Source organism: Dreissena polymorpha, chromosome 9, assembly GCF_020536995.1.
Source record: "Dreissena polymorpha isolate Duluth1 chromosome 9, UMN_Dpol_1.0, whole genome shotgun sequence".
NCBI classification, from domain to species: domain Eukaryota; kingdom Metazoa; phylum Mollusca; class Bivalvia; order Myida; family Dreissenidae; genus Dreissena; species Dreissena polymorpha.
In genome coordinates, this window is record NC_068363.1 from 97,256,258 (window position 1) to 97,280,795 (window position 24,538).

Here is a 24,538-nt window from a genome sequence, read left to right on the forward strand (position 1 = left end):
ATCAACTGATGTATCTTCATTCAACAAGTCTCCAATGATTGATTACTTTTAAAATGCATTGCCAGCTGTGAGTTACATGACATTGTACTTGGGCCGTATTCCAGTAGCTTCTTAGGTTAAAAAATAACTTAAGTTGAAATATTGCGCAATATTTTTTCTTATCTCCGCCATTTTTTCTTTAAACATAAGATTTCACTTAAGTTAAATTCTTGTAGCTTCATAAACTTAATAAATTTCTTTACTCTGTGTATTTTTTCTCATATATTTAAAATTAAGTTAACTTCCTTTAACTCTTAAAGCAATTTTTATGTCCCCAACAATAGTAGTGGGGGACATATTGTTTTTGCCCTGTCTGTTGGTTGGTTGGTTGGTCTGTTGGTCTGTTGGTTGGTTTGCGCCAACTTTAACATTTGCAATAACTTTTGCAATATTAAAGATAGCAACTTGATATTTGGCATGCATATGTATCTCATGGAGCTGCACATTTTGAATGGTAAAAGCTCAAGGTCAAGGTCATCCTTCAAGGTCAAAGGTCAAATATATGGGTCAAAATCGCTAATTCAATACACACTTTTGCAGTATTTCAATATTCAAGATAGCAACTTGATATTTGGCATGCATGTGTATCGCATGGAGCTGCACATTTTGAGTGGTGAAAGGTCAAGGTCATCCTTCAAGGTCAGTGGTCTAATATATGTGGCCGAAATCGCTCATTTTATGAGTACTTTTGCAATATTGAAGATAGCAACTTGATATTTGGCATGCATGTGTATCTCATGGAGCTGCACATTTTGAGTGGTGAAAGGTCAAGGTCAAGGTCATCCTTCAAGGTCAGAGGTCTAATATATGTGGCCCAAATCGCTTATTTTATTAATACTTTTGCAATATTGAAGATAGCAACTTGGCATGCATGTGTATCTCATAGAGCTGCACATTTTGAGAGGTGAAACGTCAAGGTCAAGGTCATCCTTCAAGGTCAAATATATGGGTAAAAAATTGCTCATGTAATGTCACTTCTGCAATATTGAAGCTAGCAATTTTATATTTGAAATGCATGTGTTTCTCATGGAGCTGCACATTTTGAGTGGTGAAGGGTCAAGGTCAAGGTCATCCTTCAAGGTCAAACGTCATATAGGGGGACATTGTGTTTCACAAACACATCTTGTTTAAAGAGAATTAATAAGCGTCTCATGTTTTGTTTTTTACATTTCAAATTTAACTTAAGAAATTTATTTAAGAAATTTCTTAACTTAAGTGGAAACTTAAGAAGCTACTGGAATACGGCCACAGGTCATTCTGATAATGAGCAGTACCAAATAATGAATGTTAAAATAGTAACTTTGTGCCCTTGAACTCACTGACAGCGACAGCTGCTGCGTTGGTGTTATTTAACACATGTCATGTGTTATGAATACGGTGCTAATAAATGCAGCGTTGTAATGCAAAATGTGTCTGAAACATATTTCTGTTTGTATTTTGTGCAGGAATTCAAAATTCATTAGTAAATACCCCATGACTAAAAAATAAAGTATCGGGGGCTCTGGAAAAGAAGTCATGCCAGTTTTACAAAAAGAGGCATATCTGTGTGATGTTAAGGGGCCAGTTTTACAAAACTCTTTTCTGTCATTAGATTTCTCTAAACCTAGAGTGAGCATACCTGTGGCAGTATTTTTTTTCATTTTTTGTTAAGCACCCTTGAAGCACCTGGAAAAATACGGAATTCTGTATTGAGATCCAAAAAGCTCCAGAAAGGAAGCAATGTTGCGTCAAATTCGTTTCAAAATTGCATTATCTGCTAGGGAAAAAATAAAATGAGCACTGATTCTGAACATTACATCAAAAAGAATATTAAGATGGATTTGTTAAATTAAGTATTAAGCGATTGAAAAGAAAGATAATGCCCAATCTGAAATAGGGATGTTAATTTTCCGGAAATCATGATTTGAGCCGTCCAGATTGGATTTAAAATTTGGGACAATTCACACCCCTGCTGAAGAGTTAACAATGTGAATTTTTCAAATTTTTGGGTTTTTCATGCTAATGTTTCCCACTTGTACCGGTACTTTTCCAGATTGGGCAAAAATGGGCAGTTGTTTACTTAGAGCTCTTGAATTTTTTAAGGCCCACCTGTTTAACTAAATTTCTCTTGTATTCTTTCAGACCCAGAAGCCCATGCTAAAATACAGCAACAACTCCATCAAGCCCGTCCAGCTGTTCAACCATGCTGACCTAGTTTCCGTGCGCAGCAATGCCGAGGCCGCCCGCAACGCCTACAGCAGTCTGAGCAATGCCTCAGCCAACAGCACCATGCCAACGCCGTTCCGTTCCACCATGAAACCGCCACCTAGTCCCCAGCAACTTTTTAAAGCAGCCACTGGTACTGATTGATAAATTTCACCACCTTTTTATCACATGCTATACCCTGTTTCCCATGTAATACAACGATTACATATTTTTTTATATTACACATGTGTAATACAACATTTTTAAGCGTTTTCATTGGCTTAGTTTTTGTTTATTGACCAATCGCATTTTGTTATTTTGCTGCAATGTGTAAAATGACGTCACGAAATGTAAATAACATTCGGTATTTATCATTATGTTTGTGTAAATATTTATTTAATTTGCTCAATTAAAAGCATGTGATAAAAAAGATCTGACACTCGTCATATCATACCATATTTGATAAAACTCGTCCAGGAAATGCATTAGTAAGCTTGCCAAAGGCTCGCTTACTAACAAAATTTCTGAACTCGTTTAATAAAATATGGTACGATATGACAACTCGTGCCAGATCCTATATGTATTTTATGAACAGCCTATATGGAACGACAAAACTGCTTTTTGTAAGGAGAAACTGAGATATGTGTATGGTTAGTCAATCATGATGGGTTAACTTAAATTATGTTTGGTTAAGTTAACATTATGTTGTGTTCATTTGACATTCTGTTAGGTTAAAATAACATGATGTTGGGTTAAGTAAGCATTTTGTAGGGTTAAGGTTACATTATGATAGGTTAAATGAAGTTATGATGGGTCAAGTTAAGTTTGCTTTTTATTTACAACAAAAATAATTGTTTGAAAACCTTCAATTGATAATTTATGGCAGTCATTTGGGAAAGATAAATGTAATTTTTGACATTTGGAATGGGGCTGAATAAAGGCCCCAAATTTGCCCCAAAACCACACTGGGATTGAACCCATGACCCCTAAGTATCAAGGCGTATGCCATCAGGGCCCTCAATCTGTCAAATCCACGGCCTAAATTCGGCCGCATTCCCCCCTGAAAAGTATACTTTTTTCCCCTTTTCGGGGGAAAAATTCCCCCTAAAAAAAAAAAAAAAAAAAAAAAAAAAATTATAGATAGATGTCTCCTCATGATTATTATATCTCAATTCTATTTTAATTTAATCTTTTCAAACATACTTCATTATGAAATAAGCAATGAATATAGTGCAAACATGTACAAATGTAATAATAAGAGAGTAAGTAAAAAATCCCCCAAAAAGGGAAACGCCGTGAAAATTCCCCCTGCTATAGGTAGTGACCCGCTTCCCCTAAAATGGATTGAGGGCCCTGGCCATATCAATTACAGCACTTGGAGGTCAAGATAGATAGACCCTCTCAATCCATGGAGGAAATCTTTTTGTAGCACCTGCTTAAATCATCCACTGGTGTAATAAATTTTCAGCGCTTTCCTATTATAAAGGCATATTTAGCCACTGCTATTATTCTCACATTAAAATATGCCACCTTGTTATTTCAGCGGCTTTTTTTAACAGATGTAAGACAGGTCCTTGTAATCCAAGCATGATAGGGCTTGCAAGCCTAGTCATAAGCATTTGCGCAAATCTGCTGGTGGTCATAATATATACAGTCGATATGTTAGTGGCTTTGTTGTTTGACAAATTTGTACGCCCATTTTCATTGTTATGCACACCCCCGCAATCTTGCAGCTTGACTGAATTAAATTTAGCTGTCTACTTTTACTTCATAACTTGATTGGCTTTGTTTTTTTATTTGATTGTTTTTGTTGATAACAATTATTCTTGAACCACATAAACAACCAGAAAACTTGAAGTCAAATTTTATTTCTTTCATAAATGATAAAATGGTAAAAATGGTAAAAATGATTGTTAACAATGCGGGGAATCACATGGTCAGATTTTAGAAAAAATGGCCGCAGATGCCTCGATTCGATGGAGAAATTGAGTCTTCAAACAGGTACATCTACCTTATTGCTTACTTGTTTTTAATCGGTTAACGCATATCATAGGACCAGCCGGAAGCGGTTTCAGCGAGTATCAACCGTTTTCTGCTGGTTGGTCTGAGTGTGTGGATAACTCATGGAATATTTGGCGATTTCCTGACGATTTCTTCATCGAATCGAGGCATAGCGGCCTTTTTTTCTCAAATCTGACCACGTGATTCCTCGCATTGGTTAAAGCCTTTCCAGAAATAACAAAAATGTTTGTATGGTTGCATAGTGGATATGGTGTTGGCCTAGTGAGCGAGAGGTCACGGGTTTGATACTGTGGGAGCGTTCTTAAGATCTCGCCCATAGACATCAAGTATTGGTTCTACGCAGGAAACAGACTGGAGAGCGTTTCAGTACGCTATAGGTTTTCCATGCAATCCAGCTTAAATAAAATGGTTAAAACTGTTATTAAAACCTTTTGAAATGTAACCAGTATCTGATGTTATTCCAGGTACTAACATTTCGTCCACCTCAAGTGGAAATGCTGCCCCAAAATCTGCCACAACGAAGGGTCACAGCAACCCATACGCCCGCCCGCTGAGTGCCAAAGACATTGCGAGTGACCTTCAATCACAGCAGCAGAAGATCAAGAAGACCAACTGTGTATTTCAGATGCAATCGGGTCCCAATGCCATGTTTAATATCGGACCAGACGGAACGCCAGTATTTGGTTATCCAATGAACGCGTTCATGCGTCCCCAGAGTGCCTTGCGAAAGGTGACTCCTGCACAGACCTCCGTAGCGAAATCTACAACAATGAAAAAAACTAGCGAGGAAACGACAGCATCGAAAACTGGAGCGACGAAATCTACCGCCACCGCGAGTCCTAGAAAAGAAATTCCGCCGACAAAGCTAGAACGGGAAACTGACCTTAGTCTGAATGGTCAGTCAAATAATAAAGAAAATAGTGGACTGAAGAATCAGTTCGGACCGGCGTCAAAAGTAATACCTGCTTCGAGTAGTTCACAGTTGTTAAATCAGAGTGTTAATAGCCCCTCTTCTAGTCCTGTAAAGGTGTCTGCAGCCTCACAGACTCAAAATAGCACCCTTGCAAAGAATGTGGACTCAAGCTTGAGCTCCATTCCCTTAACTCAAGAAGTGGGCTCGGGAAATAGTTCAAAGGCTGTTGCGTACGCTAAACCAGTCTCTTCGCTGCCGCGTCCGGGTTCTGCCGTGAAATCTGTTACGCCAGATTCGCAGATGCCAGTTCGGAACCTGAATTACACTCCCACTAAACCGTACCACGAAGTGGCGAATCCAAAACCTGTAATTTCAGCCACAACCAAAACTCAACAGACTAGCGAGACTATAATAACCGTGAAAGCAGAGCCGCCGAAAGGCGTAACTTATATGGCTCCCTCTGTAATAAATAAGCCAAATAAGGCAAACAAGGCTGCCTTAAGCCAGAGCAGCGGCTCAAATAGTTCCAAACTGTCCAGTGACAGTTCTTCATCGGGAACAATGTACTATAGCAAGAAGTCGAAAGCGGATATTATGATTCACGAACAACGCCCACCAGCCATTGGTGCGCCTTCCAAACCCCTTCGAGGAGCTGAAAAAAGGTCGGCCACAAATTTTACGTCTGGGTCAGAATTGGATGAAGCAGCAGATGATGAGTCCGAAATTCCGTCAGGGTAAGAAGTGACCGAGTCCTTGCTGAGTCCTTACATTAAAAACTTGATGGTCAGTTTTATGTAATTAATGGACTTGATGGTCAATTTTACATTCTTTATGCTCTTGATGGTCTGTTTTACATACTTTATAGACGTGATGGTCAGTTTAACATCCTTTCGTATGGACTTGATGGTCAGTTTTGCATACTTCATGCACTTGATGGTCAGTTGTATAGACTTCATGGACTTGATGGTTGTTTTACATACTTTATGGACTTGATGGTGGCTTTTATTTACTTTATGGACTTGGTGGTCCGTTTTACGTAATTTATGGACTGGATGGTCAGTTTTTTTTACTTTATTTACTTTGTGGTCTATTTTATGTAATTTTTGGACTTGATGGGCAGTTTCACATACTTAATGGACATGATGGTCCTGGAAAAATGATTTTTATACAAAGACTATATATAGAAAATTACAAAAATGCATTGAGAACAAAAATAATCTGTTATGTGCTAAACAATCACCACCATGATGACCATTCCAAGTTTAACCCTCTACCATTTAGACCTGTTTAACCAGTTTCAAGTTTTTAAGGCTTCATTTCCAAACCTTAGATACTGATGAGCAGCAAACAGCATAAAACCTAAACAGACTGCGAGTTACTCGCAGGCTTTTCTGGTTTAATGCTTTTTGCACGTAGCCATTTTCACTTTGCTTCTAAGTGGGAAAGGGTTAATGTCTTATTCCGATCAATGGCTATATTGTACAGGGAGAGGATGCCAGGTGATGGGGAGGCCAGCCTACTTGGGGATGAAAATGAGGACGAGGACTTCCCAGAAGATTGTGAAGATGACATCGTGGACAATCTAGATGATGACTGCGTTGGAGGATCCGACGGTATGAGTATTATTATTCAAGCTCTTTTTACATAAATCTGATTAGTAGTATTATTTTAGGATCAAGAGATCAAAGTTGAAGGTCACTTGAACGTGCAATATTAAAAATATTTCAACAATTGCACACATTGATTAATTGTCTGTAAGTCAGGGGCATACATGTTTCGCAATCTCAAGCTTCTTTTAATAAATCTAATTGTACCTAATTAATGCTCTGTAAGACAGCAGGCTGAATCTAATTGTAATTGTTTATGTTGGATTAGAAAGCAGGCTGAGTTTTTATCATAAAACTTCTTCAGTATATTTTCTTTTTGGTCAATATTCTGACTCCGCTTTGAGTGTATTTTTAATGCCCCTTTCGAAGAAAAGGGGGCATATAGTGATCGGACTGTCCGTCTGTCTGTCCGTCCGTCTTTCCGTCACACTTTGCGTTTAGGTTTTAGGTTGTGACCTTGACCTTGAACTTGGGGTCCGCGTTTAGGTTTCAAAATCTGCGTTTAGGTTTCGATAAGTGCTCATAAATTCTATGTCCCTTGAGATATAACCTTCATATTTGGTATGCATGTTTATATGGACAAGGCCTTTCGATACGCACACAAATTTGGACCACTGCGACCTTGACTTTGAACTTAGGGTCCGCGTTTTGGTTTCGAAATTTGCATTTAGGTTTAGAAAAATACTAAAACTTCTATCAAATCGTTTATAGGGGTATATGGCATCCTATGGTAACAGCTCTTGTTTCACTTTAAAGATCAATATGAATCAATTCTCACTTTGTTTTGCAGGAAAAAATGTTGAAGCTTTGGTAAAGATATCTCAAAACATTAGCAAATCTTAATGGCAGCATGTGTTAACTCTTTACCACTCAGATGCACACTTTTACGCAATTGTTATCCCATAAAAAATCAAAATAAATTTAACACCTTTAATACCTGGTTCAAGTTTTTACAGTTTTGATGCCAAACCTTAAATACTGATGAGCAGCAAACAGCATAGGACCTGAACAGACAGCGCACTACTCGCAATCTGTTCTGGATTTATGCTAGTTGCATATAGCCATTTTCACTTTCTATGTGAGCATGATAGCTGGGGTAACACTTTCCCACTAAGAGGCAAAGTGAAAATTTCTATGTGCAAACAGCATAAAACCAAAACATGCTGCAAGTAACTCGCAGTTTGTTCAGGTTTTATGCTGTTTACTGCTCATCAGTATCTAAGGGTAAGAAATGAAGCCTTTAAAACTTGAATATAGTAAGAAAGGTCTTTAATTAAATTTAACTTTCTAAGGGTCTACAAACACATCAAAATACGTATCTTAGTGTTAAAGGGTTAACAAACACCTGATTTCCAGGCGAGTCCGATGGGTATTCCTTCACCAGCAGTAGCATGTCACGCCCCTCAACCTCGACACAACGCCTAAAGTCACGACCCGTGAGTGCTGTAGAAAGTGAGGTCATCAGCGTCAGTCGATCTCAGACGGCCTCGCCCGATAGGAGCATCAAGCCTCCACTGACCAAGAGTTTGTTTCCAAACATTCCGCCAGTCGTGACTTTCGTTGCTGAGGGCGACAAAGGTATTGCTAGATTAATAAATGATTTATGTAGAATATGTTATGTGGCTTAACCTGTAGGTCTCTAAAACTTAAATATATCCATGACTTTTGCAGACTGGTTTTCTTATTTGCATTCCTATTGAATGAATTTAGCGCAAGCCTAAAATCTCTGTACTGGTAAATTTTAAACCAGTCTTGCTTAGATTCTCATTTTCATATAAGTTTGCTTGAAACATTTTTGTGGTCTTGAGTAATAATATATGAATTTGAACTTTTTCATGCGAACCGTTTATTTTGATGACTTGATTTCAGTTGAGCAACTACCATGGGAAGTGAGAAAATACCTTAAATGGCGTATAACCTCCGTAACTCCGAATGTTGTGAAACACTGCCTGGCGCGATCAGGATTTCGGATCACGAAACGCAACCATGACTGGCTGGGCTGCTGGGGAAAGCACATGAAATCTCAGGGATTCAAGGCTTCAAGAGAGTAGCAGAAGGTTTGTGTTTTTTTTACTATTCTCGGAATGGGGCCGTGGGGCTTTGGATTGTCAAAAATCGCTTCACTTTGACTAAAATTGTGTAGTCCATCCCTCCACCTGTCACAAACAAAATTATGTGGGGAGAAATATCAATTCAACATATTTGCTTGTTAATCTAGTATGTGCTTTTAAACGTTTTACCGTATTGCCTCTTTTTTTTAGCTGAACCATTACCCAGGGTCATTCCAAATCGGCCGCAAAGATAGACTGTGGCGTAACCTCTCAAAGATGCAGGTCCACTTCGGGAAAAAGGAGTTTGGGTTTTTCCCGCAGACCTACTGCCTTCCATATGACTCAAAGCTCCTGAAACGAGCCTTTGAAGACGGAAGTACAAAGCAGAAATTGATAGTTAAACCAGTACGTTCCTATGGATTTGGCCACTCAAAATATTTTGCAAAAATTGCATACTTATGATAAAACTTAAGTAATTTTTCTTCTGAAGTACAAAGCAAAAATGGATAGTCAAGCCAGTATGTTCCTATAGATTAGGCCACTACCAATGTTTTGCAAATTGTCACATACTTCTGATAAAACTTCTGTAATTTGTGTTCTGGGGTCGTACTCCAGAAGCATCTTAAGTCAAATTTTATTCTTATCCTTAAATTGGGAAATTTTCTTAAGTGTTTCATATTGCAATATATTTGCATCAAGATATACATTTAAATAACATCATTATGCCAATGTTATTTTAGGAATGCCAAAAAAAATGAGTTTTCTTTTTAAGTAAAGAAATACAAGACATTGTAATTTTTAACTTAAGTGAAATTATTTAAGAAATAACTTAAGATGTTTCTGGAATACCACCCCTGAAGTACAAAGAAGAAATGGATAGTCAAAACAGTAAGACATACACCTAATTCTCTGCTTCTATGATTCTAATAGGATCATCCATTCCCATAAATATGGCCTCCACCCTTTCCTATAGGTGTATCCATTCTTATAGACTTGACCATCTTCATTCCCTTTAGGTTCAACCTTTTCTATAGATTCAGCCACCCAGAATATTTTGCAAATGTTCGCATGTTTATACTCTCCAATCACAAACAGTGAGTTTTACATACCAACATGTTCGTTAGGCTTTGTAGATTGCGAAATGAAAAATTGTTAGGTTCAAAAGTGCTTGGTGGCTTAGAAATCTGAGAAGGCTCCAAAATTAAGACAAAAAAATATATATATAATGCAAAATTACTTGTAATCAGTGGCTGTTTTCTATTTGTACCTGTTTAAACTGTCATAAATGTGAGTTTTAGCATTGAAATTGTGATGAAATGTAAGATTTTATAAATTAAGAGTTATTATATATTTTTTCATGAACAGTTTACAATGTGACAAAATTTGTTCTTTTTCATAGCCAGCTTCTGCTCGAGGTATCGGAATCAAGGTTATCAGCAAACTAACCCAAGTACCAAAGAAACGGCCTGTCATAGTTCAAAGGTATGAGTCTGGTTATGAGAAAACAGGGCTTAATGCATGTGCGTATAGTGTCATTTCAGATTAGCCTGTCCACTGTGGTGCAGTAAGCGCAGGCTTATGAGGAACAACAGTGTTCACTTTTATTAAAATTTGTGATAAAGTCAGTCTCTTCTTAACGAAAATCCAGTTAAGGGGAAAATTGCAGATTGCACAGGCTAATCTGGGATGACACTTTACTAAAATGCATGAAGCCCAGTTTTCCTAGGACAAGTATTGCTTTCCTATTGTGTGCAGATTGAAGTCTAAGGAGTGTTACGGTTAATGTTTTTAAAAATTGATTTTTTTTTAAATTATTTATCAATTTATAATTATTTTGTATGATTTCAGGTATCTTGCCCGTCCCTACCTTATCAACGATAGCAAGTTTGACATGAGAGTCTATGTGTATGTCAGCTCGTTCGATCCGCTACGGCTCTACGTGTTTGAAGACGGACTTGCAAGATTTGCCTCAATGAAGTATGCTTGAATAATTAAAAAGAATATAAAGTTTCGTACATAAAGCTGACAGAAACTGAATCCCCAACTATAGTTACAACAAACTGAATCCCCAACTATAGTTACAACAAACTGAACAGCCAACTTAAGCATTAAGTGTATGTGCATAAAGTGTTGTCCCAGATAAGGTTGTGCAGTCTGCACAGGCTAATTACCAGATAAGGTTGTGCAGTCTGCACAGGCTAATTACCAGATAAGGTTGTGCAGTCTGCACAGGCTAATTAGGTACAACACTTTCCACTTTTATGGATTTTTTGTTAAAAAGAAGTCTCTTCTTAGGGAATATCAGGTTTAGGAGGAAAGTGTAGTCCCTGATAAGCCTGTGCACACTGCGTTGGCTAATCTTGGATGTCACTTGAGGTACATGCATTAAGCCCCGTTTTCTCAGAAAATGGCTAATCAAGTTGAACATTTTTTCCTTCCAGGTATTCCAGTTCCATGAAACATCTCGCAAACAAGTTCATGCACCTGACAAACTACTCGGTGAACAAGAGAAATGCTGACTACCAGGCCAATGCAGACGATACTGTGTGTCAAGGGCACAAGTGGTAAGTGTCAAAGACACAAGTGAAAAGTTTTAAGGTCACAAGTGTTAAGTGTCAAGATCGCAATTGTAAGTTTCAAGGTTACAAGTGGTAGTTTTTAAGTCACAAATGATTTGTGTCAAGGTCTCAATATTTAAGTTGCAAGGTCAATGTTACAAGTGGTAAGTGTCAAGGTTGCAAACGGTAAGTTTCAAGGTCTCAAGTGATAAGTGTCAAGGTCACAAGTGATAGGTGTCAAGATCACAAGTTGTAAGTGTCAAGGTCACAAGTGGTAAGTGTCAAGATCACAAATGGTAATTTTCAAGGTAACGAGTGATAAGTTGCAAGATAACTATTGGTAAATTTTAAGGTCACAAGTGGTAAGTGTCAAGGTCACGAGTGGTAAGTGTCAAGGTCACAAGTGATAACTGTCAAGATCACAAGTTGTAAGTGTCAAGGTCGCAAATGGTAATGTTCAAGGTCACAAGTGATAAGTTTCAAGATCACAAATGCTAAGTGTCAAGGGCATAACTGGTTAGTGTCAAGGTCACTATTGGTTACTGTCATGGAGCAAAAAGTCAAGGTCACAAGTGCAAGTGGTTGTGATTGTAGAGGAATGAAAATCAATCACACTCTGTGGTAAAAAACTTAAAAATCCGGGTAGCCTCTTGAACGTGGAATCTCCTGTATCATGCATTATCACCTCTATTTTAACTAACCATTCTTCATGGGATGATGGCTATAAGGTAGGGAATCCAACTTGCAGCAAATGCTATTTAATGGCGCCATTTAAATTGAAATAGAGTCTGAATTGTGGCCAATATCATTGACATAATTTTTGCGACAACTTCTTAACCCTTTGCATGCTGGGAAATTTGTCGTCTGCTAAAATGTTGTCTGCTGAATTTCTAAAATTAGCATTTTCTTCGTTTTTTTTCAAATAATCAGAAATATCAGAATAGCAAACAGTTTGGATCCTGATGAGACGCCACGTTCTGTGGCATATCATCTGGATCCAAACTGTTTGCAAAAGCCTTTAAAATTCGGTTCCAGCACTGAAAGAGTTAAGAGTGGCACAATTAAGTGGTGAAAATCTTTTTTGATCAAGCAGGAACCCTGCTAATGCTAATGATTTGTTTTAATGCATAAGAACACATAATGTTTTATAAGCCAAAACCAATGATTAAGTGTTGACAATTGTATTTGAGCCAGCAAGAACCTTGCTAAAGCCGTACGTTAACATTTATTTATACAAAAAATCTAAACCTGACAATAATACTTATAAATAATACTTCCATTAAAATTCCATTTCAATTGGAATTCAAGTTTTTGCAGCATTATCTAGTTGCTCTCCTAGATAAACAAAGATAATATGCAATAAGAAATTAATTTGTGTTTAAAAATACAATGAGCTGAAATGTATACATTAAAGATGGTATACAATTTATATAAATGTACAAAAGTTATTTAATTAGTTTGAACTTCATCCCATTCCTCTCCAACATCTCTTCAGTGTATTTCAGCATGTTTATGGATTTATTAGAGTTATACCAGACTAAGCAGACTTTCCTGAAACCATCTTTCCGACTTACAAGACCAACATATTTTATGTGGGTTCGAAAGTTATTCACTTAGAAATAATTCAGTAATTTCATATCACTCCAGCAAGTTTTGTAATGTTGTTGGACTAAAGACTGACACTCTTTTAAAGAACTTTCAGGAAATGTGTTATGAAATTTCATATGAGCCATGCTCTGTGAAAATGGGATTAAATGCATGTGTGTAAAGTGTCTTCCCAGATTAGCATGTGTAGTCCCCACTGGCTGATCAGGGACGACTCTTCCCACCTTAACTGGATTTTGGCTAAGAAGAAACAAAAAATACGATAAAAGTAGAAAGTGTTGTCCCTGATTAGCCGGTGCAGACTGCACAGGCTAATCTGGGATGACACATTACACACATTCATTAAACCCCCTTTTCACACATCATGGCTAACATGAACTTATGTAGGACTTTTCATGAAGGTTGCTGGTGGTCTCCTGCTCATTCTTATACCTATTAAGTTTTATATGAACTTATATGGGACTTATTATAAAGGTTGCAGGTGGTCTCCTGCTGATGGAAGGTGAAAAGGAAGCCTTGGAAGGGAAAGAGGTCAAGTACTTTGATATGTACCCAGAAAGGTCATACAAGGAGGGATCTGCAGCCCAGACCCACTTCCGTCTGGCAGAGTCTCAGTTTTATAGGCTGCTAAATACCGGAATGACGTGAGTGCCGTACTGAACTTAAACACTGTCAACAAATCTACACTTGTTCTTGCATTACTATTCAATCTGTTAAAAGGCCTGCGTTTTTTTGTAAGTAATGTGAAAAAAACATAACAAACTAAAATGCTGATTTTAGACTCCAGTGGCTCCTAGTTGTTTTATTAAGTGCTCCTAGTTTGTTTATATTATTTAATTCCTCCTAGAATTCCTAGTTTTCATTTTAAAGCACTTTGTGGCCAAATATTATTGTTATCGATGTGTTTATAAGTTTTATGTGCGGATATTTGGTGGACTATGTTGCTTGCAGTTATGTAACTTATGCATAGTCTATTATTTTCCCATGACAATTTGGGGTAAGTGTGGCACAAACCAATTTTACAAAGAATTATTTTCCATATTCTGTATTCATGGTTCTCCACCATTATCTTTTTTACTAACTCGTAAATAAAATACCCAGTCTTTGGGATCGCTGGTCTCTTAGTATAGCAGTGCAAGAAGAGGTGTTTATTTGTTGACAGTTTCAACATTTAAAAAATGATAAGCAATAGTAGCCAAATAGTCTACTAGTTTTGGAAGTGACCCAGCCAGATACTGTCAAACTGGGTAGTTTAACAGAGTTGTCTCCAATAAATTAATGAAAGGGTTGGATATATATATGTTCCTTATTGGAAAGATTAAATTATCAAAAGTTTTCACAATAAATTAAAGTAACATTCCTACTCAAAATCAACGAACATTTCGTACAATATTTCGTAAAATAAAGCTAAACAATTAAAAATCATTGTTCCTTATGGCAATTGCCGAAATTTCAACGCCGGATGTGGTCTGGTAAGGTAGATGTTTGTGTATACAGAATGCTCGTTTTTATTATGGTTTTAACATGGTACCATTTTAGTGTTATTGTGTCTTATGAATAGATATATTCGCAGGAAATAAGCATGGAATTTATTGTGTCCACAAATAAATAAAAACGAGCATTTTGTATCTACACAAATCTATGTAATCTAACCACATCTAGCGTTGAAATTGTGGCTATTGCTATAAAGAACACTGATTGTTTAGGTGTTAACTTTATTTTTCGAAATACTTTACGAAAGCTTCGTTGATTTTGAGCGTTATTGAGACTTTAAATATTCATGTATCATAAAGTACTTATATTATTCTGAATTCTACCTTCTCAGAAAAGTTCAGTGCATTTGGGTCTCAGAGAAACACTTTAGCGCCCATGACTCTCTTGTTTCAGAGACATTACTTAAAGGCCTGGGTATCACATGAGGATTTCATTATGTTCTCTGTTTGATAAAAATACTAATCAATCAATGATTCTGAATTACCGGTAATACTTATTCCTGAATGTTTTTTGCTGGAAAAATTAAAAGTTAATTTATGTGTTTTTAGTTGTGCAAAGTTTGTTTAAATTTTAGCTTTAAATGGTAGCTTTAAATGATTACATTCGTTTCTCTTAAAAGCATACTTTAACAATTATTGGTAATTAATCGACATGTGCTTTTGTTTACACTATTTCAAATGTGCTTACTGAATAAAATTCAGCACACAATGTATTAATTAAGTAATTATTTAAAAAAAATGTACATGTTCAATTTTTACAAACTGTTTGTGTGGCTTCATTTCAGTAAAACCAATTTAGTGAAAGTGGAATACGTCCTTAATCCAGATCTGGTGCATCATTTCAGGTTAGTTTAATTGCTTTATTTCTTATCTCAACTAAGCACAAATCTATTTTAAAACGTTAGCCAATCAGTTTTTCAAATTTAGCCAATCAGCTTTGCCCAGTCATCCCAAGTTCATCCCTTTACATTTTCGCCTAAGACTAAGAAAAGATCTCACGTAAAGTGCTTGTGCGAACTTTGAATTGTGTGAGCTTTTGTGGTCAGCTAGTAACTGATGCTACTATTATAGTTAACCATTTTCTGTGGACAGTTACTGTCAATCTAACAGTAGACAATTTTCGTTTTTTAGATGGCATGTTTTGTTTATTTACGTGCATGTTTCTTTATAAGATGGAAATTAACTCTTAAATTTATTACTTTTGGGAATTTTGGTCTAGTTGTTGGACGCTGGTCATAAGAATCAGAAGGTCCCTGTTTTGAATTTCTGCTAAAACCCTTCTTTTTCTGGGCAAAAAGTTAATCCCAGGCATGCTCCTCTCTACCCAGGTGTTAAAATGGATACATTTGAGGGAAATAATCCAATGTATTGTGGCTGAGTTTAAACGGACAACCTATATCCCAGTGATTGTGGGGTTAACCTCTTAGATACAGATTTTGACGCATTTGTAGTCACATAGAAAGTTGAATTTAGTTAAAGACCTGTCTTTCTAAATTCAAATTTTAAAGGCTTCATTTCTAACCCTTAGATAGATATTGATGAGCAGCAAACATCATAAAACCTGAACAGACTGCGAATTACTAGCAGGCTGTTCTGGTTTTATGCTGGTTGCAAAGCCATTATCACTTTAATTTTTATGTGGGAAAGGGTTAAATGTAAAAGTGGTCTGAAGATGAACCCTCATCAATAGACTATAAAAATTAAACTTTAAACCTTTAACCTTTACCTTTTTCTCTTAGGGAATGTCGAGAAAGCTTAAAGAAGAAGCATGGGGAGGAGTTTTCTTACCCTGTGTTGGCATTTCACGGCACAATGGAGACGAATATCAAGCCTATATGTGAGACTGGATTCAAAATACCTGGTGTGTGTAAAATACAATTGGGATACGCGCTGAGAATGTGGTGTTTAATGCATGTGTGTTAAGTGTCATCTCAGATTAGCCTGTGCAGTCTGCACAGGCTAATCAGGGACGACACTTTCTGCCTTAACTGGACTTTTGATAAGAAGAGAATTTCTTAAAACGAAAAATGTCATAAAACAGGAAGTGTTGTCTCTAATAAGCCTGTGCAGACTGCACGGGTTACTGAGTAATGTGGGACGACACTTTATGCACATGCTGCGTTAGATTCCCTTTTCTCAGAGTGCGGGTCAATTAGATTGTTTAAGTAAAATACAGTTTACTATGCCTTTAACTTAATAAGATGTGTTTGCTTTTTGACATGAAGGAATGATGTATTTTGTTGAAGTACAATGCATATTTGGCTTTATGGAGTTAGTTATCATCTTTGAAGAGAAATTCCTACTCATCGCTTTTGAGATGGAGTGAAATGTTCCTGAGTACGGATTTTGAACATATAATTGTTTGGTTTGAAAATACATTTATAATTGATAATAGAGTTAACAATAGAGCTTATGTAGATACAGTGGAGAAATATTTTTATAATGAGTATATCCATGTGACACATAATACATTTAAAATGCAACATTCCAGAAAATCCAAACTTGTTAATTGTATTCCAAAAATGGGAGGCAAATAGTGATCACAAAGACGGTCCTTTCAACTTTTCACCTGTCTGTCTGTCTGTCTGTGCTGTCTGTCTGTGCTGGTTTTTGTGCGGAGCCTAATGCAGGAAGTATTAAAGGGATTCAAATGGAACAATATATCATGATGGGGGCTTTAGGGAGAAGTTTGAGAACCATAACTCTGGCTTTAGGATTTACAGAGTTAATTCCCTGTTGTCAATGTTCATGTTCGGAGCTTATATCCTTAGTATTGAGGGTTTTTAAATTAAACATAATAATAATTAATATACAAATATATTGACAAAGAAAAAATCCTTATTAGTGTCTTAGTGTATTTGTTGGCGTTTGTAGTTATCATGTGTTGGCATAGGGGTCTGACGAAAGTATTCTTGTCACCAATAGATTGCTATTTACATGTTTTCATTATGTCAAGAGCTTTTGTAAACAATATTTGTCTTCCTTTACAGTGATGCTGTAATGTGTTCTCGCATTCTCACTACAAATACAAATAGTTATAACATATATTGTTGGTGATAAATAGTGGTCAACGTTGTGTTGAATAGCAATTAATGTTTACTATAAATGAACATTTATATCATGTTTCAGTATTTGGGCCTCGTTCTGTGAAAATGGATGAAATGCATGTGAATTAAGTTTTAATCAGGGTGGTCATTTTCCACCTAGTCAGGAATTTTGTTTATAACAGACTTCCATCAAACAAAACTACAATAACAGCATAAAGTAGTGTCCCACATTAGCCTGAGCAGACTGCACAGGCAAATCAGGGAAGACTCTTTATGCAATAGCATATTTTGCCCAGTCTTCCCAGAGCAAAGCTCAATTAAAAGTGAACATTTATAATACCACATTTAAGTGTTTCATTTGGATGCTTCAGGGGACAACGGCCATGCGCATCGTACAGACACTGGCTGGTATGGCAAGGGAGTCTACTTCAGTGAATACCCCGCCTACTCCATGGGTTATATCCAGGGCGCGACCCAACTGCTGCTCTGTCAAGTTCTACCAGGCAAAGTATATTGACTTGTTGTTGCTGTTTCAATTAAGCCTTGTTCTGGGGAAACTGGATTAGGTTCATGTGCATAAAGTGGCGTCCCAGATCAGCATGTGCAGTGCGCGCAGGCTTAACAGGGATGACACTTTGCACTTTATATGGAATTTTATTTTTAAAGAAGTCTGTTCGAAAAGAAAATTCAGTGTAGGCAGAAAGTGCCTTCCTAATCATCCTGTGTTGACTGTGCAGGCTAATCTGGTACAACACTTTATGTACCTGCATAAAGCCCAGTTTTTCCAAGACGAGACTCAATAACATTTGTTGATGATGTTCAATTGAAGTGGGCGTACTTTTGAAACAATTCAATTATGAGATGCTTCTTTGTAAATAAACAGCAAATTTAGACTTATTTATTGACAGATTGAAACCAATAAAATTATACATTTAACAAATGATTCTTGAATGTGTATGTGATTGTTTAATTAGGAATTTGGCCTTGACCAACTTTGGCAGAGTTATGGCCCTTTGTTAATTGTTCCACTATTAAATTTCAACTATATATGCTGGAAAATAGTAGCCTTTTTACCAAGTTGGTAGATTTTGATTTTATTTCACAGCTTTTAAAACTAAATTTAAAAGTGTTCTTTTTGGCCCAGTGTTGGCAGAATTCCGGGCCTTTTTATATTTTCTGCTATACATATATGATATAAAAGAAACAAGTCTATAATTGCTAATTGTTGATATGTAAGAAAATTCGAAATGAAATATTTTGATCACTCATTTGCCTTGAATATTGTTTCTTTGACAGTGACTTACATTTGATGTCAGTTTCTGACTTGTATTTATTGAATTTTAACACAGTAGTTTTTCCTTTTTTATAAAGTACCAGTAAAAGGCACATTCCCAATTGAGGGAAAAAAAATCCTAATTGGTGTCTTGAAAATTTCTAAAAGCAAGGAAAGTTGTGTCAATTTTGTTCCAAATGCGCAGTGTCTGCAAGTGAACAATTATAAAATGAGCTCTGAAACTAAACATTTCAGGCAAAAGGGCGTGTAAAAGATTATGTAAATAGATTTGTAAAATTAATTTCAAAGCAATTGAAAAGTCTCATAATTTCCAATCTGCAGATTTCACTCGCCAATGTTCCCAATTTCAGTTGTTTGCGTTTATTTTTCCTGATTACGCACATGCATTAAGCCCAGTTTTCCCAGAGTGCTGCTCAAATATTTTTCTACATGTATTGATTCATCAAAAGTAACTTGCATGATTGATTCATTAATAGGAACTTACATGATATTTCAGGCCTATCAGTGTACAAAGCTTATTCACGGGCATTCCCTGATGAAAAGTTACGATTCCCACGTGTCTCCCTGCAAGAAAGAGCTTGTCATCTTCAACAAGTATCACATTCTGCCACAGTACATCGTCCACTATCAGCCGAATGCCGGAGAATTCAAATACACTGTATGATTTTACCTTTAACCACACAGATACGCATTTGCTCATTCGTAGTCCCTGAGGAAATCATGTAACTTAAAACCTTTCTTAATAGATTTAAATTGTTAAGTCTTCATTCCTTGTGCTATGGTTTGAAGAGCAGCAAACAGCATTAAACCTGAACAGGCTGCAAGTTTGTTGCTGGTTGCATTAGGTCATTTTCACTTTGCTTCTGGGCAGAAATGGGTTAAGCTTGTCTTTTATAAAATGTCACATTTATTGAAGATTCAATCAGATGGATCAGTGTGCTTGTTAGATTTAACATGTTGGGTACACTTGTTGCTCAGAAATGGCTTGAGGCATTTCTTTCAAACTGTTTATAAAACTTATTAAAATTTCCCATATTAAAATGAGCTGATGGGCAAAGTGGGATAAATCAAATATCTATATTAAAGGTACCTTTTTACAGATTTGGCATGTACTAGTATTGACGTTTTTCATTCAATGCTTTATATTGATAAATGTAAACATTGGATCTAAAAAGCTCCAGTAAAAAATAAGAATAAAAATAAAGAAAGAAAAAAAGTAACCCTCAACTGGGCTCGAGTCACTGATCTCTGAAGTAAAAGTCTAACGCTTAGACCACTTGGCCATCTGTGCTCATACAATTAATGATGTAGTGTATACTTTATATAAGCAATCCTCTTAGCGTCACAAAATATAACGATAACAACAGAATTCTCCAAATTATGTAATCGTTTGTAATTTTTAACGCTTTTTAATATTTAGGTTTTTAAATCATCAACAGATGAGTATGGTAAAAACATGGTAAAAGGGGCTTTTTGAACATAGAAATGTGTAAATACATGTATATTATATCAGCAAGTTCAAAGTATCAGTAAGATAATTTCTCTCGAATAGTCACATTTTATAACCAAATATCATATTGTTGATTCGTTAAAAATCTGGAAAGTTGATTTTTTTTTATCAGCTTTTCATATTGTAGTCTCCACCAAAACCCAAATCGGCTGCTTGTAACACAGCAGAAGGCAAAAAAGGCAAAGGGAAGAAGAAGGGAGGAAAGCTTACAATAGACGAATTAACAGACACTGAGATGTTGAAAACCAAGCACGACCAGGCTATAGCCATGCCTACATCAAGGTCTGTGCAGCGGCAATAAGGGAGAGAGTCTGAAAAAAATGGGTTATTTAACTGTTACTGTTACTATAGTGATAGTAATAATATTGATAAAAAAAATTTGTAAACACGATAAGCTTCCACAGGGCCATTATTTACCAACCAATTCTTTGACTTAAAAACAAAAAATAGACTTAAAACCAAGAAAAATATGTTCCGCGTGTGAATATATATATATATATATATATATATATATATATATATATATATATATATATATATATATATATATATACAAGCTACCACTTGAGATAACGTCCTTATCAACATGTTACAGTGAATTATCAGTTTTATTTCTCTTATATTTCTCTATAAATCATGGGAAAGCATTAAATAAATAATATTTATGAACAAAAGCTTATATTTGAATCAATTATCATCAGGTCATGTGTAGTGGTGGCAGGTATCCGATAGAACTAAGCTCAGATCTCTGCGCTGAGGTGGTTCAAGCAGGAAAGAAACCACAAATAAGAAATACAATGTACAGGAAAGAATATAGGTTAAAAACAACTATGCACACAAAGGAGACAGCTTTCAAATGGAATTTATGACTGGTTACACATTGAATATTTATAAATGTCACTCTGTCATATGCATATTTTGCTATATGTGTATATATATCCATTCGTTTTCTTGCAGCACATTGGATGGATACAGTATTCAGTTCACTGGGACTTTCCAGAACACCCAGGCCGGTATGACTGCCCTGGTCAAATCACATGGCGCAACAATAGGTAAGTCATGTTATGTCATGTAACGCAATTATAGGTGACTGATTAAACACAGAAACAATAGGTAGCTGATGTGTCAGAGAAATAAATACATTGTGTGTAAGGGGAGATATATACGGAAAAAAGCTTTTTGTTATATTTAAATAAACAAAACAATTCACAAAGAAAAATAATTTATGGGTGGGCTAATTATATGGGGTAAATAAATGCCAAGAAGGTACGCATGTTCTAACAGTACAAAAATAGCTAACGGGGTAAAATGTAGGTTCATGAATTTATGGGTGTTAATATACACTGAAACTTTTACCCATGGAGAAAAACATACACTTAACTAGAATTAATGGACTTTAGCATATTTTATAACAGCTATTGGTAGAGGCGAATGAACAATATAGGAAATTGTGTACATAAGTAACATAAGCTAAACAATATTTATGTGAGAAAATTTATATTTAAACAAGTGTTTTGTAGGTTTATGTAAGCTTAAAAATGAATATTATAAAGCTGTATTTGAATAAATATAGTAGATATAATGGCATTAAATACATGCTAAATCTAATGTACTTCCAAGTTAAAATCAAATATAAGTTAGCTACAACTTTAACCCATTTAAGCCTAGTGGACTCTCCCATCCTTCTAAATTGGATCAATTTATTTCCAAAATTAGGGATGTCTAGTGTATTAATTTTTATATTTAGAATATTTCTTACAGAAATTCCTTTAAGCAAAAAGCAAAGACCCTGATGAGACGTTGCATCATGCGGTGTCTCATCTGGGTCTACGCTGTTTGCCAAGGCCTTTTTTCTAGACGCTAGGCATAAATGGGTTAAAAGAATGCATGTTACTAGAATACAAAAAAGTAGATATTTAATATTGTTGGTGCTAAAAAAACATTTCAAGATTATTTTGTTGCAGGAACAAAAGCTGTTTTCAGTCTACTGATAGCTTCGAAGCTTGAGTTTGATCTATCAACAAACAAAATCCTGCAGGCTAAGAAGAAAGGGGTAAATACTTGCAGTCTGTGTGTGTGTGTATTTAGAAGTTTATTTACCGGTCCATAAGCCTCTTCGTAGAGTGCATCTATAGGGTGTACCTGCCCACTTTTCAGGGGAAAAATAAAATTTTGTGCCAAAGTAGGTCAAATTTACCCCAGCGACCTGGTTATTCGTCAAAGAATAATTTTGATCCAAATAGAGAATACCCGCAGTCTTCTATCTGTGTCTTATGATATAGATTCATAACATGATTGCATACTCTTAGTCTGTCAGCTCTCAAACAAAGCTGCATGCAATTGCACAATGTCCATGAATAATTTTTATAATAACCGCCCTCACTCCTGTGAAGATATTCAGGTTTAGTAACATAGGCAGTTGACTGGCCATTAAATTGGATTTTGGATGATTACAAAGTTATGTTTTTATCAGATGTTTTAACCAGCGTGAGCTAAGTTACCTTACATGAACCGTCCTTGATTAGTTTTGTCCTTGAATATACAATATAATTTAAGGTATTTAAGGCTTTTGTTGTTCATGAATGTGTTACATACATTTTTGTATTATTACATACAAATACACATGTGTAGTATAATTTTGATTTTACTAGTGATCAAATAATCTTTCATTGTTTTGTACTGCTACAAACAATTTGGTTTTACTAGTCGGAATGTAATCTATTATTGTTCAGAACTGCTACAAAAAATGTTTTGAAGCGTAATGTTTTGTATATTTATTTCAGAGAAATGAGAACATACTTCATCATGAACTTATCTTATATATGTTTATTTTTATCTTCAGGTTTCAATAGTAGGTGAAATGTATTTGTACGACTGCATCATCAACCATAAGAAACAGAATGAGGATCATTACAGATTAGATGACTAGTCACATACAATATTAATGATCACTATGGCATTGCTGATTTGGTGGCCGTCATGCCTTGCAACTTGGAAGTCCTGATTTTGATACCCTGGCCAGTGGCCACTTAGCCTTGTGACTGTGAGTTCACAATTTCCATCCTGTCATCGACTCACTGGAGTTCTAGTTAACTATTTGCTCACAAAAAATGGGACAAATTTTTTTAGCTGCTACATCCAATGGCGCAAGTGGGAGTACCTATAGGAAACCCCACCTGACCGTATGGTGACCACCAAAGCAAACTCATATGCTTCCTGAATGTAGGTGCCGAGATGAGGAGCACGTGTACCAACAATTGCACTAACCAGACAGCATAAAAAAAGACTCGAGATTGTCTCGATTAGCCATCTGCTTTTGATGAAATTGAACAAATAAAATTAAATTGGTTTGAACAGTTATAGAATATTGTGTTTTACATTTTGTCAGTTTAAGTCAAGTTTAAATTGTTTAAAGTGAAGCGGTTGTATCTGTTGAACATTTTTAGATTAGTAGATAAAGTACCATAATGACTCAAGATTTTCTGACAATTAAACAATTGTGTGAATAAATTTAGATTCTTAAAAATATTCCCAGAAGTCCGTGTCAACCAATGATCTCTTTTTGTCTGTTGTTTATGAGTAGATTGTCAAAATGGATGTTAAATTTTCATCAGTTTGAGTTATTTATGAAATCATCATCATCAATCTCTTGACCGGTGTTGCCATTGGGGGTGAAATGAGGGATGACAATACAGAAATCCTCCTCCAGTCAGGTCTGTTGTGTGCTGATGAGAGCAATTCTTCCAGTGGAAAAATTCTGGTTGCTATGGCAACAAATACAAAAACAATTCTGACAATGGTGGAATTTCTGACAAAAAAAAAACGAATCGCCCAACTTCAAGCATATAAGTTTTGCTATCAGTTCATCTCTTATGTGGCACTATGGAAAAACCTTTTTCCTTCAAGCACTGTTTAAATGGTAGCTAAAGAAACTTCAGCGTACAGTTTATATAGGATTGACAGACCTGTACGCTGAAGCGAACCCCGTATCGAAAGTAAACCAGAGTCGTAACATATTTATGTCACGCTATAAATCAAAGAAAGCTCATTTTCTTGGATACATTTCTACATATATTAGTGAATGAATATAAATTACTGCATCTGGGAATATTTTAAGGTTCAAATATTTCAAATGCATCTTACAATAGATGAAAATAACTCTCATCAGTCTGAAATTCACAATTTTGACGCCATTGTCGCTTTGTCACGTGACGA

The 24,538-nt window shown here is 36.0% G+C and overlaps 2 protein-coding genes across 2 annotated transcripts in view; both read left to right on the plus strand.

The window, feature by feature from the left end:
- Window positions 1–11,384, plus strand: part of LOC127846292 (uncharacterized) — a 25,518-nt gene extending 14,134 nt beyond the window's left edge. The window contains 9 exon segments of the mRNA XM_052377460.1: window positions 2,161–2,377; window positions 4,710–5,892; window positions 6,644–6,771; window positions 8,122–8,343; window positions 8,635–8,822; window positions 9,027–9,221; window positions 10,216–10,298; window positions 10,665–10,793; window positions 11,258–11,384. Of these exon segments, the coding sequence (XP_052233420.1) occupies window positions 2,161–2,377; window positions 4,710–5,892; window positions 6,644–6,771; window positions 8,122–8,343; window positions 8,635–8,822; window positions 9,027–9,221; window positions 10,216–10,298; window positions 10,665–10,793; window positions 11,258–11,384 (2,472 nt within the window).
- A 2,104-nt stretch (window positions 11,385–13,488) lies between these two features.
- LOC127843853 (uncharacterized) lies at window positions 13,489–23,931 on the plus strand. Its single transcript, XM_052373718.1, has 8 exons — window positions 13,489–13,623; window positions 15,258–15,317; window positions 17,891–18,027; window positions 19,310–19,471; window positions 20,451–20,605; window positions 21,281–21,375; window positions 22,288–22,376; window positions 23,166–23,931. Exons 3-8 carry the CDS (start codon window positions 17,971–17,973, stop codon window positions 23,250–23,252), a joined length of 645 nt encoding a protein of 214 aa, XP_052229678.1. The 5' UTR covers window positions 13,489–13,623; window positions 15,258–15,317; window positions 17,891–17,970; the 3' UTR covers window positions 23,253–23,931.
- The last annotated feature ends 607 nt before the right edge of the window (window positions 23,932–24,538 follow it).